Source organism: Manduca sexta, chromosome 27 (genome assembly GCF_014839805.1).
Source record: "Manduca sexta isolate Smith_Timp_Sample1 chromosome 27, JHU_Msex_v1.0, whole genome shotgun sequence".
Taxonomy (NCBI): domain Eukaryota; kingdom Metazoa; phylum Arthropoda; class Insecta; order Lepidoptera; family Sphingidae; genus Manduca; species Manduca sexta.
The window spans coordinates 15,251,113-15,267,228 of NC_051141.1; the positions used below are offsets into that span (position 1 = coordinate 15,251,113).

The 16,116-nt window shown below is 34.3% G+C and overlaps 1 protein-coding gene across 1 annotated transcript; it reads right to left on the reverse strand.

Moving 5' to 3' along the window:
* Window positions 1-187: 187 nt before the first annotated feature.
* LOC115445598 (atypical kinase COQ8B, mitochondrial) lies at window positions 188-15,858 on the reverse strand. Its single transcript, XM_030171921.2, has 9 exons — window positions 15,694-15,858; window positions 12,999-13,550; window positions 12,661-12,877; window positions 12,106-12,315; window positions 11,512-11,627; window positions 9,355-9,517; window positions 8,312-8,514; window positions 7,739-7,891; window positions 188-7,240 (listed from the first exon to the last, which is right to left on the reverse strand). Exons 2-9 carry the CDS (start codon window positions 13,545-13,547, stop codon window positions 6,962-6,964), a joined length of 1,890 nt encoding a protein of 629 aa, XP_030027781.1. The 5' UTR covers window positions 13,548-13,550; window positions 15,694-15,858; the 3' UTR covers window positions 188-6,961.
* Window positions 15,859-16,116: the final 258 nt, after the last annotated feature.

Consider the following 16,116-nt stretch of genomic DNA (forward strand, 5'->3'; position numbering starts at 1 on the left):
TTATAAATACCATAATAGTCAGCAATTTAGAGCACACAAACAAATAATAATTATTCGAATTATTTGCTTAAAACTACAATAAAACAGAGACAAAATAAAGATCATTTAAACATATATATTTAGATCAAACTATATGCCAGAGTTAATTTTAATAGCAATAATAGACCAGGTGCAATAAAATTCAAAATAATATTCACAACACATTTATTCTACGAATTAACAATTAAGATTTTTACAACAATCTACTTATAACCTGTATCAAATTAGTACAAATCTTAATGTTAGGAGGTAGTTCGTTAAAAATTAATTATCGCCAACTTACTATAAGCACTATTTTCTATATTATTAAAAAATCAAAATGCACTTTAAACTATCTAAACAACCATATATTATTGTGACAATATCAAAAAGGTTACTTTACATAACTGTTATACAATACTGTCGGATTTAATTTCCGTCCTGTACTGTCGCAAATGGCAGCCGTTTCGTCTATCGAGCACCAATACCGGGGTTTTTCACATTCACAAAACAAACAAAACAAATGTTGAGATGAAATTTAGGTCACTGTAAAGTACGGTTTAAATCGGCCGAGCAATGTGATAGTGAAATCGTTTCTGCTATTGTTTTATACGGTTATCTATCGATGTTATTAAACATAGAGACGTATGCCCGATTTGTGCAAAGAAGCAATCCCTACGGATTATGTTGAGTACGTTCTGCCTACCCTTATGGAATAGAGACGTAATACTATGTATGTATGTAAACATTATCCTTTGATAGTCAATTCTTCATGAAATGCAACAAAGCAACTAACAAAAATATTAAAATTGGCAAAACACAAACGATAGAATTGACCAAGAGTAACAGTAACTGAATATTACTATCCCTAAAGTAACTGGACTAAAATAGCTACCACACGCAGTCTAACAACAATTTCAACCAGTGCAATACTTGCGTGAAGGCCGCGGGACACCAACACGTATGTGCGTGCTTGATCAGGCTCATTCAAGCAAGTCACATATGGTTTTGTGCATCGAATTATGAGCTAGTAAGGGCGAGTGAAACTGAATAGTCGCTATCAAATAGATAAAATATCCTAGTCGTTTAACTGACAAGTAAAAATGATCATACAAAATCTCATAATGTTCTAACTTATAAACATTGTTCATCGAAAATAAATATGGAGTGAATTTGTTTTATCTGGTAACAACTATGTTGTTTCTTTCAAATTTAGTTCCGTTCATCTTTCGAGTTCTACTCATTCCTTTTTGACACTATAACAATAACGTCATTCCTTCGTTCAATTACAACGGAAAGGTATATTAAAAAATACCAAACGTACACTGTTTTATTAAATGTAGTTTGTTTTGTAATTGTTACCATAGTGACCAGAAAGTAGCAGTAAATTATCAGGCCTGTCATGGTGGTCGTCACTTACAAACATAATAGTGTTTTTTTTTTATATACATACAAATTATGTTATATCAGACAATGTTGCAATATAATAAATTAATACTTAAGGCCTTTCTCTATCATTACATAACTGTATTAGCCGACCAAATACGAAAGTCACATTCTAATTCAGGAAACCAAGTAAATGGTAATAAATTGAGTACGATCTACATTAGCCGTTTACCTTTAGCTCTCGTACCCTTCCGTTAGCTGCTGATGGACCCTGATATCTTTATAAATGTATTCTTGTTTAATATCTAAGAATATATGTATTATATTTTTAAACAAAGATATTCCATTCCCAATGACCTAAAAGCTTTATTTTTTACTACCTTTTGCTCGCGGTTTCGCCCGCGTCAAGGAGTTTTCCGGGATTAAAGTCCCGCTATATATTTTCCCGGGATAGAAAGTAGCCTATAATCTTTCCAGGGTCTAAAACTATCTCCATACCAAATTTTATAAAATTTTAGTAGATTTTGAGAAAATCGATAAATAAAAACAACTTAGGAGGACTTTGTGTTATGTATAGATATAGAGAAGTTCATGGTTTCTGTAGCATTGTTATACAAGAAAAGACTCACAAAGAGCGATACTGTGTATATATTTTAGTAACTCGTAAAATTACTAATCTTTCAAAAGAAAGACTTTAAAGAGTATAGTTAATTACAGACAGGACATCTCAACCAAATGTGTGCTCCAAATGGTAATAAGTCCTTGTCTTATTTGAAATGCATGTGTGACGATGTCACAGCGTCCTTAGATATTTTATATATAAATATAATATTAACAGAAAATATGTTAAAATGCGCACTAAAAACGTACAAATCACGATATGGAAAAAATACGAAGTATTTTACATTGGTGTTTTGCTATATCACATTAGATCGAGTAACAATCGCATGTGCGCCAAATTTTTGTCAATATCCGCTCTATATAATCTTAGAATTCTTTGCTAAAAGTAAATGTAATGCGCAACGATATAATAAATGCATTAAATAATTATATTCCACGAACTATTTAATTTAAACCAAATTTAAATTAAATCACGTCTGACCTGGACGGTAATGAGCGGTTATTAATTTCATAACTGGGCAATGTGTACTAAAATGTGTTGTTAAACATGAAATCTCAATTTTCGTGAAATTTGATCAGTTTTATACGTTAATGTGAAATTAATATTGCATTTCTGTTATTTTAACATTACATTGTAGTACGATGTCGCGTGTTTAAACATTGTCTCGCAATTAACAAAGTTAAGGCTCCTGTCTTGGACAATTCGTTCCATGAGAACGGACTTGAACAATTCGTTGCATCTTGAGCAGCGCGCGAATTACGGGTGGGATGCAGAATTACGAATAAATCATTTAAAATACTAATTATAAGTCTTTTCGGAAATTTAAAGTACAAAAATATTCCTTATTTAATTAATTGTCTGTCTAATAGTAATGGTTGCATAATAAAATAATGTGTACTCTAGGAGGAAATTCACGGACTCAACAATTTTAGTTATAATAATATCCACATTATAAAACAATTTAAAATAACCAAAATAAAGCTAACACATTGCAGAAGTATAATATTTAATTTGTTTTCTATATATGTATTATAAAGCTCTCATAGATAGCTTCTATAAGCAAGGTCAGCGCGCCGTTTTGCTGGCTGAAGCACCTTAATTGTAATGTTACAAAAGGATTATATACAAAATAGATATAACATCTATACCTATTATAGAACAAAGTCCCCAAAATCCGTCTGTATGTGATCGATTTTCTCAAAGTCTACTGAACGGATTTTTGTAAGGTTTTTACTAAAAGTTAGTGCAATTCTTGAATAAGGTTTAGGTTAATAGTACATTACGATTTTATGTAAATTTACTGAAATATAACGTTTACCGTTGAAGAGGTCCTGTGGTTATAAAAAAATCTCATGTATCAAAATGGAAATAGGAAAAACTTTGTGACACACTAATTTCCACGCGGGCGAAGCCGTGGGCACAACTAGTTACAACATACATGTACCTCTAATGAAAAGCGCTTATCACTGCTCTACGTGCAATTTATACTGGCAGCATATGCCATGCCACTTGGGGTGAACGACCGACCGCGCCACATCAAAAATTTTGCCACGCTCTACAGTGGCGTATGATCAAATTTTCCAAAAGCAAACCTGACACAACTTATAGACTAATAATATGCAAAAATGAGGTATGGAATTCGTTCTAATGACGATTTGATTTTACATAAATTACGAAAGGGAAGCCCGCAGGAATCCGGTTCTATGGACATTTCGCCATTGCTGCTCTACATAGAGCGAAAGCAAAAATTTTGCAAGGAAAAGCAAAGACATTTTACGCAAAAAATATGTCGCCATAAATCGGCTCCGTGGCGTAAATAGATGACAATATGGTGACAGTATTGTCTTGATTTCTTTAAGATAATCGTTGATATTTAACAAAATAAAATTAATATTCGTCAAACTTCATGTTCTTAGACACAGTTTAATTTACAGGGAGAACAAAGTTAATTCAATCATTTAAATTGCATTAAAATAAATGGTAATATTTTTATTAAGAACTGTACAATGAAAAAAAAATTACGTTTAAGAAAATCTAATAACTTGAAAATTAATTACTGTCCGCAGATGGTACGAAAGAAAAACAATGCAAAGAAGCATCCCGCTTTGTAAGTATGCTCCATAGAGCAAATTTATAATAAACTAATTTCTTATAATTTAAAGAATCTTTAAATTATTTTTCATCTTCATTTCTTTGTGAGCATAACTCTGGCGCTCCGATTATATTTCATTTAATGTTAAAAATAATTTTACTATTTTATTTTTAGTTATCTAATGTAGATACTACTAATTTAATTTATATTTCTTAAGAAGCATATTATACTTAAGTGTGACTTTGTATTTGGTCGGCTTATGAATTTATGTGACGAGAAGTGTTTACGTAGAAGTTGTGCAATATGCACTTAAACATAAATGCAGTGTGAGAGCTCCATTACTTAAGTTTTGTAAATCATCAATTTTATAAGACTTATAGAAATGTTTTCATACATTTTTAATCCCAATGATGTTTATTATTGTAATTATTCCCAAATCGTACGTTTTATTAATGAAAGCCAAGTTTATAATGCTTTTGTGCATAGCCATCTAAAGAACCATACTGATAGCGAAAAGAACAAGTCGCCAAATTTAATAAGTTTTATAAATTCCATGAAAATAGCGGATTGTATATCTAGAATTCAACTCATTTTATAATTAGATTTATAAATAATCAATATATTATTCTAATTAATATTTTTTCGTGCCTGGGCACTAGCCCTTAACATGACGGCATTCATAGCCATTGCTGCCCAGCACACTGATTACAAAACATTATTTCACTATCAACATAAAATTTTTGATTATAAATATAATAAATATTGTAAGCATTAAACCCGCGAGGCATAACTGAAGACGTTGAAATTAATTTCTAAATTAAATTGATTTGAGGTGATATGATTAATGAATTCTCATTTTCCGGATTCTATCGCGGTTTTTTGTTTTTTATTTTTCTCCCGACGTTTCGAAGACTTTGCAGCCTTCTTGGTCACGGGGGCGACAGAGGTGTGTCGTTCAGCCGCAATGACGAAGTTACAATTTCTACCTACATTTTACAATTATACAACTTTTAAATTTTTAGCTGTTGGTGGTCCGATCTACGCAGACTGAGCTCACAGTGTAAAAACGCAAGAGACAAAACGTAGGGAGAAAATTAAAATAACCGCGCTAAAATACGAAAAATATTTTAATTTTAATATGATATTATATTTTCAATCACAATACAAAGTGAAAATGACCGTTTGGCGAAGAAATTAGATGAAGAAAGAAGCGAATTATATATAGTTTGGCCACCAAGCATAACCAGTGAGAGGAGATGAAACGGACTATCTTCGCTGCTTCCGCTGCGTGATACGAGGTATTCCGAGATATAAATCTTGCTATATATTTTTCTTTGGATAAAAGTAACCTAGGCCCTTCCTAGGTACCATATCTTTCCAGTTAGTTATTGAGTTTGACACGAGGGATGACTGTTTTATAATATGTAAGCATAATATAATAATACAGGGTGGGTTTTATAATATGTAAGGATCAGATAATACAGGGTGGGTTTATAGTACATTAAAGGCACACAAAACTGAAACTGATCAACTGGCAACGAATTAAATGAAGACATAGGCAAGCCATAAGCAATGGGAGAAGATGAACTATATTCGAGGCAACAGTTCAAAATTTAGATATTTTTTTCATTAATCATGCGTTATAACTTATAGGTAGGTACTACCCTAAATATAGTTTAATTGACGTGCACCTACTATGTTCTTCTGCTCCACCTCAAGTTGACTGGTAGAGAATGCCTCTCACATAAAGTCCGCCTTTAAATGTTTTGTATGAAGTGCAATGAATAAATAAATATAACATTGTACCTACATAGTACATACTGCTTTTTTGGATTAATAATGTTATTTATGCAGCGATGAAATGAAGTATGTATTTTCTAAAAACTAATGTCTAATTCTAACCAATTAAGAAGCTAAGAATAAATTTATTTAAGTTAATGCTATTGGGTTTACAAGGTGGATTTTGGAAAAGGGCAATAAGAGCAGCTATTTTATTCGTTAAAGCAACAAAAACTTTCATAGACTTTGCCATCATTCAAATCTGCATTCACCAATTTTGAAAAATTAAGTCAACTACAATAAAGATATCCAAAAAAGGTTTAATGAAAATTGCTAATACCAATTGATCCTATTGCTAAAACTTTACAAATTTGCATATCTATACAGGTTTACACAAAAACTATTATATTGGCATGTACGGTCCTCCGTTTAGCTGGTATAAGGGTTAATAGAAAGTGCTGTCAGCATAGTAAGCTTCAAAGGCTTAAGCTTATTTCACAATGTCGGGGAATATATTTATTAAATAAAACTGTGTTAGACAATTGAAATACAAAGTAAAAGCTGACAAATCGCTGCTTATATGCATGTGACGATTTGCTGTTAATGTGTTTTCTCAATTGTTCATTACATAGATATATTGTCTATCTGTTTATTCCATTCAATTAATCTATACTTTTATATTAAGTTGAAGAGTTTGTTTATTTGATCGCGCTAATCTCAGGAACTTGTAGTTCCAATTGAAAAATTCTTTTAGTCAATACTAAAAGAAAGCTCATTTATAAATATTATTTAGTTTGATGAGTGAACAAAAATTCAAATTGAAATATAAATATTAATCAATACTATACGATGCAAATGATATATTCTGAAAATAGTAACTATCTTTTTGAAAACATTATTTAGTTAGATTAGTGAACAAAAATTCGAATTGAAGTATAGATATGAGCCCAGGCAAGTTCGTTATACGATGCAAATTATAATTTCTGACAACGGTAACTATCTTTTTGGAAACTATAAATTTCTTGTGACATTGTGGTGCACGAGTTAATATAACAATCCAAACATTACCTCGAATCACTCTTATACTGATCGTATATTTCGTTGAACATGTCTCGGCAGTTCATTTTAATCTTCATTTTTGAGCAGAGCAGGAACACTCCCGACAGTTTCCTGTGCAGCGAGTATATCTCCTCTGGGGGTGGGCAGAGACGGTGCGTCAGGATGGTTGGGACGAGAGCCTGAATACGTTTCGTCGTCTGCTGTGCACCGAAATCGAATTCCCCTGCACTCGTGAACACTTCGCCCATTATCATTACTGTATCCACTTGTGTTTCCTCCATCACCTACGAAAAGTACATAATTATCGATATTACGATATCATTATGAGGTTAGTTTAATTGTCTTTTGCAGGTGTAGTGCCGATGTAGTTGTGGGTATAATGACTAATACTCGATATGACACACATAAATATATACCTAATTAAGAAATAAGCGGCATAGCCTAAGTTCCACACCCAACTGGTGTGGAACGGACTGCCGAGATGAATGTCCGTAGGTTCAAATCCCAAGGGCACACACCTACGATTTTTCTAAATAATTATGTATGTATTATTTGTGAATTATCGCTTACTTTAACGGTGAAGGAAAATATCATGAGGGAACCTGCATATCTGAGAAATTTCTCTATAGGGATTTTGTCCTGTTGGGCCCGGGCCTCCTCCTGACTGTTAATAGGGCAGTATAAAATACAGGTCTCATATTATTAAGAAATAAGTAATTAAGTTATGGAAAAAGAACAGAATGGAGCATGGTTACTACAAATAAATATTATCGTAATCACACCTTAGACTCGTATCCTGTGAGTAGTTTCATTTCTCTCGACATGCGCAAGATGGCGCCCCTGTCGCCAACCGACGCCGCCTTCACAATCTCAATGTACTGATCCATAAACTCCTTGGAGTATTCTCGTGTAGCGCCGAAGTCTAACAGTATCACCTGTAATTATTCTGCTAATTAGCTTGCTTAGGTCAACGCAGATTTTATATCGACGTTTCTCATAGTTTGTTTCATGCAGAGCTTTTTTGTGGGGCACGCGGGGGTTCGCAGTGCTCCCAAAGGAAATTTCAAAAATATCGAAAAATTCCCATTAAAAAGTACAAGAAGGGAGGAGGGTACAAAATATTATGGACTTTCCCCGAACATTGAAATGACAAAGAAAGCCCTGGCTTCACGTATTGAACGTCTTGGAGTAACTTGCATTTCGTGTCCCGTGTTTTATTACTAATGCTTGACTAATCGTTGCTGTAAGTAGAATTTCGTACAAAAAAAATCAGTACATGCCTATGAGAGCGGCCAGGAATAAATCGTATATGGAGACTGACTTCAAATTCTATCGAATTTCATATAAATTTGTACCTGTTTAGTGTTCATGTTGTAGAAGAAGTTTGCCCAATTAGGATCGGTCTGCATGCAACGCAGCGTGAACATCTCTAATAGACACAGACGCATGATCTTCGACGCTATGTCCTGTCGAATCTCGTACGGTGCGTCGAACAACTTGTCCAAAGGCATGCCGTCTATCAACTCAGTTGTTATCACTTCGGGGGCGCATAACTCGTCTGGAACAAATAAAAATATTATTTTTAGACATCGATGTATATGTACTACGTACTAGATTTGGCGTTCCGAACATTCACTATGTTCAACTGATTTGAGCTGTCATCCATTCAAACTGATTTTAGTATGGTGTCAATATTGTGGTTGTGTACGGAGTTGCGCTCATAATATAAAAACACGAGTCTAAGTGTAAAGCTGGATTTTAATAAAAAATATTAGTGAAATAAGTAAAATTATTTGTTGTTCAAGTGAATAAATATAACAGCGACGTTTTGGTTGTTATCTTTGTTCAGATTTTGAACAAATAGTTTATGTTTATGTTCGTGTTTATAGAATATACGACAATGTTTTTAGAGGTAATTATCAATTTGTTAAAGGAGGTTAGTGGTTAATAAATTCAACTTAACAAAATATTTATTTATTCAATCTACCCTGTACATAACATCACATAATATACAGGAATTAAGCAAAGTCAATTTGTATACATTAAATTTGCTATGTGTGAGGTAGGATGAGCATAGTATGCTCGTCAACCAAGCATATGGCTGTCAACGCTTTAAAACAAAGCGATCGAAGCTTCCTAACATGTACCACACTGTTGTTTAATATGAATAACTGCTTTATTTTTCAACCAATTTTGATAATGATTTCACAGAAGAATTTCATCGAATTATATTATATTTTCTGTTACATATAAAATTATTTGCAAAATCCAACATACAAAAGTACCCTATTAGAAAACAATATTTAGCTCGAGTATTCACGCGATTCATGGCCAATTTCCATGTGCTATATATGTATATTTTATAATTAAAAACACAAACAAAAATACATAAACATACCTATAACATCAGGAACAAAATAATCAGGATACGGTTCTAGCAATTTTTTGAACTTTCTTGTGCATTCCGCCTCTCTTATGTAATCCACTTCCCAAGACAACTCCTTCTTAGCCACTTCCACAATGTTGTCTATGAACAAGCCTTTTGGGAACACGTTCCATACCTATAGAAAAATGTGATGGGTACTTAGTAGATTCTCCAGTTAGGGCCACGTGTTTTCAAGATTAAGTGGCAGAAAAAACCTATAGCAGCAATAAAATATTTATAAGTCGCAATACAGCAATAGCTACTAAAAGTAAAAATAGAAACATTGCGCCGCATTATATCACATCTACACACATTATAGATGAAAGCGACGAAAGAAGAGAATTTCTCTATAAAAAATTCGAGGATATGTGAAGTCTGCCTATCCACACTATGAATCCCTCCTAGCCGAATTTCGGCCACGGCGGCCAATCTCAACGGAGATCAGCCAGGTACGCAAGATATATTATAGTGCACAAGTGTGTGCGCAATACACGGGTGAACTCTCTGTTCCTTCACTCTCATAGTTCGGAGAGACGGCAACCCGACATGACCGGAGAGAGATCAGGCGCAGGACCAACGGCTTTACGTGCTTTCCGAGGCACGGGGGTATCACACCGCCAACTTCCTGACTCCGAGCTGCGACTGAGTAATTTTTAAGATGGAAAAACCCAGTCATAATTATTTTGGCCCGACCCGGGATTCGAACCCAGGACCTCAGCGCGGCAGTCGTACTTGTACCGTGTAAACTTACAACTACGCCGCCGAGGCACTCATCCACATCAAAAAAATCCACACTATAATAGTGAACTAAGGCCTAATCCCTTTTAGTAGTAGAATAATCCCGTGCCACAATGGAACAGTATACACGTCTAATATTATTATACATATTATAAATATGAAACTTATAATTAACTTTTGCTCGCAGCTCCGCTAGCCTAAACGCTCCCGGGATTTATCAAGTGCTAGACAACAACAATGTTCTTGGCGATCAGTTTGATGATATGTAAATGAAAGTGTTGCATTGCATTTGAGTGACGATTTATAGTAAAATGAATGGCATTTTATTAATTAATAAAAATGGCAGTTAAGAACATCCTCTCAATTAAAAAAAAAAACTGAAATATGCCAACTGGGTTTTAATTATTTAAGTATATGATGTTTTTTCTTGAAGAATATTATTTTAACCTTATGTAATGGACGTTAGTATATTTTAGATTGATAAAATCTATGTACATCGTTTAGCTGGTATATAATTAATTGCTTTCGACTTATATAAATAACTAATAATAAATTCGCTGCGAAACGATATTGTAATTGAATGTAAAAAAAATCTGCATTTCGCTCGTGTTCATTAATGAACCAGTTGCGTTTTAAATTATTTAAAACAATCGCAAAGCCTTTACTTGTAATTAATAGATATACAACACAGTCATATGAAATACTATCAACTACTAAAAAATTATCGCAGCATGGGAATAAATGAATAACCTTTACTAATACTTATTATAAATACCAAAATAATTGTTAGTTGGTTCTCTTACAAAGCAAAAACAAATCGATATTTTTTGACATAAATATATTTCCAATACTCTCCCTATCCTTCTGTTTGCATAATTTCTTTGCGGGCTAAGAGTAAAAACTATAGGTCAGGCATGGCGAACCAATAACAGGCGTACCAGTGGTGGCACATGACAAAATAATTTCAACACGCGAATATGCCAAACAAAAACGTAGTTGGGTTATAAAAAAGTCGTTAAAAATGGGCACACGGATTGATGTTAAGTTAACCATTAAAGATTCCCGATCCCTGTTATCTGTCATTCACGAAGTCGCACCTCATTACTGATTGAGCGGGCGCGTTGCGGGGTGTCGCGGGGCAAGGGGACAGAACCAAACCTTAGCCTGGACGCTATCCTTCGTAGTGTGCATGTGCACTCATGCTGTTTGCGGACACTGTAAGGGATTAGGGAAGGTAGTGGGTCTTCGTGGGTCTTCAGATCTAATAATCATTAGAAAGATTTAAAGATCGCATCTATACATATTAGTACGTTGTGTCGCGTTCCCTTTCAAGAAAATTTCTCCATTCGCCGCTGCAAGCTTGAAAATAAGACAAAGAGAATATCGACTCACTTTGAGCACTCCCACTAGGTTGTCTATGTCACTGTTGATGCCCTTCGCGACACCTGGATACTGGACTTTCATCGCCACCTCCTGTCCGTTATGCAACACTGCTAAATGCACCTGACCTGCATGACAAAACAATATAATCACAACATATTTCCTCTTTCTCGTTGCGTTGATTGCCCGATGTGTTCATGAATCATCCGGGAATTATCTTTTTCCACAAAATGTTATGCACACTGTTCCGGCTTTGAGTGACATGAATACCTTCAGCGACATTTATGTTTATTGTGCTGTGAATCTGATCAGTCCATCCATTTTCAACATGCTTAGTGCTTACAAATTGTTTAAATGTGTAGGGTAACATGACTCTAGGGCATGTCGTGATGGTAAATGCAGTATCAATTGACTAGAATTATCTTTATATTTATCACTCTCCAGTCACAATCATTCCCCTGTTCGAAACTAGATAAGGACAGGCCGGTCGATAACTATAACTAATTTTACAATATGTATATGATGGCCCCTATCATACGGTTAGGAATACAGAATATCTCATAACCAGCATGATCTTTACATTAAAGTACCAATAACAAAGCTCACCAATAGATGCAGCTGCAAATGGTTTCTCTTCGAAGGTCTGAACCCTGCCCCTCCATTCAGGACCCAGTTGTGACGTCATCACTTTCTCAACCTGCCAGGTCGGCATAAAGTCCGCAGACTGTCTAACACGCTCGAATATTCGCTGCATCTCCGGCGATATCACAGTTTCATCTTGTATACTTAGCAGCTGACCGAGTTTTAATGCAGCACCTGATGGTAAAACATTATCATAAACATAAGAAAAAAAACTCACGACAGTCATACACATTTAACTTTTGTAAAAGTGTTATCTTAACAAATATTGTTTTTTGTCTCAATAAATGTAAACGCATAATTAGCATAGGTACTTATTAGTTATAACAATAATTAGCACAGATAATAAGTACCACGCAAAACGAAAGCAAGCTCGAAAGTATCGGAGATAAAATTTGACGCGTCTGCTATCCCGATCCAGCCAGTACTGCGTGTCAATAGGCTTGTTAAACTTTGCATTACCATCTGAGCGTTTATAGATCTTAATATCCTACAAGTATATAAAAAGTCAATCGTACGAACCTCTCACTTTACACAGTGTATCGACAATTCTCTCAGCGTTGGCGGGTGATAGGAAAGCATTTGCCGAGTCGTCTACGCGTCCCGTCACTGACTGCAGAGTGTTGCGAGCGTACTGTGCCACTGTTCCCACACCTAGACCCGCTGCCAACGAACCGAACGAGATCATGCGGCCGATACGGGAAGACGGAACGACGCGAGCCTTCGAGTTTTCACTTAGCTGGAACACATCATATACACATATTCACATAGTGTTAAGGAATGTAGGTTCAATACAGAAATTTTTCATTACCCTTAACCTCATGACAATATTTTACAAACAATAAGTAATGAATACTCACAGAAACTCTTAATTTCTTCTTGGCTATAGGTTTTGGTTTGGCCCCAGACTCGGAAGAACTCGTCACTTGCATTTGTGGTTGGCTAAATTTTTGCGGCTGTATTTTCTCAACTTTCTTCACTTCCGTATGTACAGGTATAGATTCTAACGGTGCTACAAACTCTGGCGATGGATCCAGCGCGGTCTCACCTTTTTGCAAACTCTCAAACGTTTTGTGAAACTCTCTATTCAGTTCTTCGATTTCGTCTTTCAGTTGCGGGTCCATATCTGCTTTTGGTTCTATTTCATTATTTAGATTAGGCACATGCATCAAAGCATACTGTCTGATGCCATGAGCGACAACGAGCGCTCTTTCGAGCGCGTCTTTTGCGACATCGGGAGTAAGTTTGTAAGCGGTGAGTGGGTTAGTTGTAGTGCAGTTCTGCAGGAGAGGTTTGAAGCTTGAATTATACCATAGCGTCCTACATGCCTCTTGCTGCACTTTAGCGCCGGCCTCGACGACCAGCCGCAGCCCACGCACTACACCTATCAAGTCGTTAATATGTGACATACCCTGAAATATGATTAGTTTATGTGAGTAACATTAATTACATAGGTACACAGAGAATTAGAGATTATATTGAATTATATAATTAATGTTGATGATAACTCTTTAATATTCAAGTGATTATAAAGCATATTTTTCAATATATGGTGTGAATTTATCAAATTAGGCAATAAGGTCTACTACCAAGATAGAGTTAAGGGAGTTTTTTTATTGCCCTACAACCCAAAGTGTAGCTTGTAAGTAAAAATGTTTTTACATCACCATAAAATATACTAATTGAAGTCTTTTTTATAGTATTCATTTTATTTAACCCCTAACCAGACAATAGTGCAGTATCAACTTATCTAACTTACTATCCACCAATATTACCTACCAATAATCATGTAATAGATCCCATAAAAATGTTATTTCTTTAAAATAGTGTATGGTTGAAACTTGCTAAATAAAACACACACACACACACACACAACATCACGCATTTTATCCCCGATAGGGTATGCAGAGGCGCAACCATGGCACCCACGTTTCGCCAAGTGTGTTCCATCCCATGACGTGATAGGGGGCCAGCCTATCGCCATATCGGGCACAAATTCCAGACTCCGGGCTGATACTGAGCAGAAAAACCCAAATATCACTTTGCCCGACCCGGGATTCGAACCCAGGACCTCAGAGCGCTGCCGTACCGCGCATGCAGCACAACTACGCCACCGAGGCAGTCTAAATAAAACAGTACACACTTTTAACACAATGACATACTACACTGGTCTTGTTTGCACCCTTTTTTTAAAGTCTCTAAATTATTTCCATGCCCTCTATTTTTACTCTCTAATCAAATCAAACCTTCCATATCAGATTTTTTCTCGTTAAAATGGATATAGATAAGCAACAAGAATCCAACCCACAGTATGATCAAAAATGATCCGAGTATGCCTAATTAGTTCTAGTCTATAAGGTCTATATTTTCTCGTAGTAAAAACATTTAAAATATGTTAATTTGAACTTTTTATTAACAAGATATAGAATATCAATAAGCAGATATAATTTAAACTTCAATCTTCACTATTTTAAAAGTGTCATTTTGTGGACTGGGTCCTTTTTGCATATCTACATCCATCGTAATACTTTTCACACACAGATATGTCATAGAGGACATCATCAAATCTGAGTACAAATGTCATTACTGTAAATAGAACAGTTTATATCATGTAATTCTCAGAGGAATGACTCATTATATGCTTGGTTTTAATGACTAACAAGCAACCACACTGATCAGTTTAGTTGTGTGAAGGTTAATATAAATCTTGTTACATTCAATAAATTAACACGTTAATATTTATAACCATTATTGTTTTTTTTTTGGAGTCATACAAAACATTATCAATTATTAGCTTCTTGTGACATTATCAATCAAAACCATCTCATTATAACATAATTAAATATCAAAAGGTTTTTTGTAAATTTACTGCACTATCCACAGCAATCCTTGTACTGTTATTTTGACATGATAATTTTAAGATAATTTAAGTATGACTACTTAACTGTTTTTTTTTTTCATAGCAGGTCCAAAATAAAACTCTGAATAATGATGGTTCATTATTGTAGCCATTTTACCCACATAAAAAAATAAAAAAATTTGTACCCCTTATTGAACACATTGAGCTCAAGATCAATCGACTATACCTAAACTATTTTTTAGTTTTGAAAAATATATAAAATAATATGTGACTAATATATTATATTCCCCAATCATATTATTTCGACAACAGGACAATCACTAGTTATTTTTTAATATGCATATAATAAAGATAAAATCTACAAATGTTCAACAAAATTATTGGACATTATGGTACTTGTCTGTTATTTATTAAACAATGTGAAAGTGAATGTTAAAAAATATTTTCATACGCATGTGGGTGCAAGGTTATTATTATGAAGGCTGGTGACTTATTGCATAACATTATTATTTTTTTCAATCGCCTGTTTTCTGTACAATAAATGAAGGACTAAGTTAATCGTTATTCTCGTTATTTCGGCTACCATTAGTCAATCTATGTTTATGGAAAATTTAGCGGCAAATTAATTGCTAAATATATAAACTAAGCGTTATAAGAAATGCATCAGTATAATTATTACAGAAAAAATTACATACCGTAAGAAAAATACACAAATTTTATAAATTATCAACTATAAACCAATTCAATTATTCTCATAAGAGCATAACTAATTTATTCAATACATTCAAATATGTAAATTTCATTAATTTTGGTATTTTTTTGAACCATTGAAATGTCAATATGACAGCAGGCAGCATGTCAAAAGTCGACGTCAACTAGGAATACACATTTCGATTCGATTTTTTTTAATCGATTAAATAATAGCCTAATTTTATAAAGTTTTTATTTGCGTCTCTCTCGAAAATATAGCTTTTTCAAGGTGATCTATATTTTTTTATAAAAATGACGTGGAAAGCTGCTATACTTCTGAATTTATAATAGTGTGTTTCATGCACCCGTGTTCAGCAATTTCGTATATAAGTCGAGTATGTCGCCAAGATAAAAAAAGTAAAAAATTA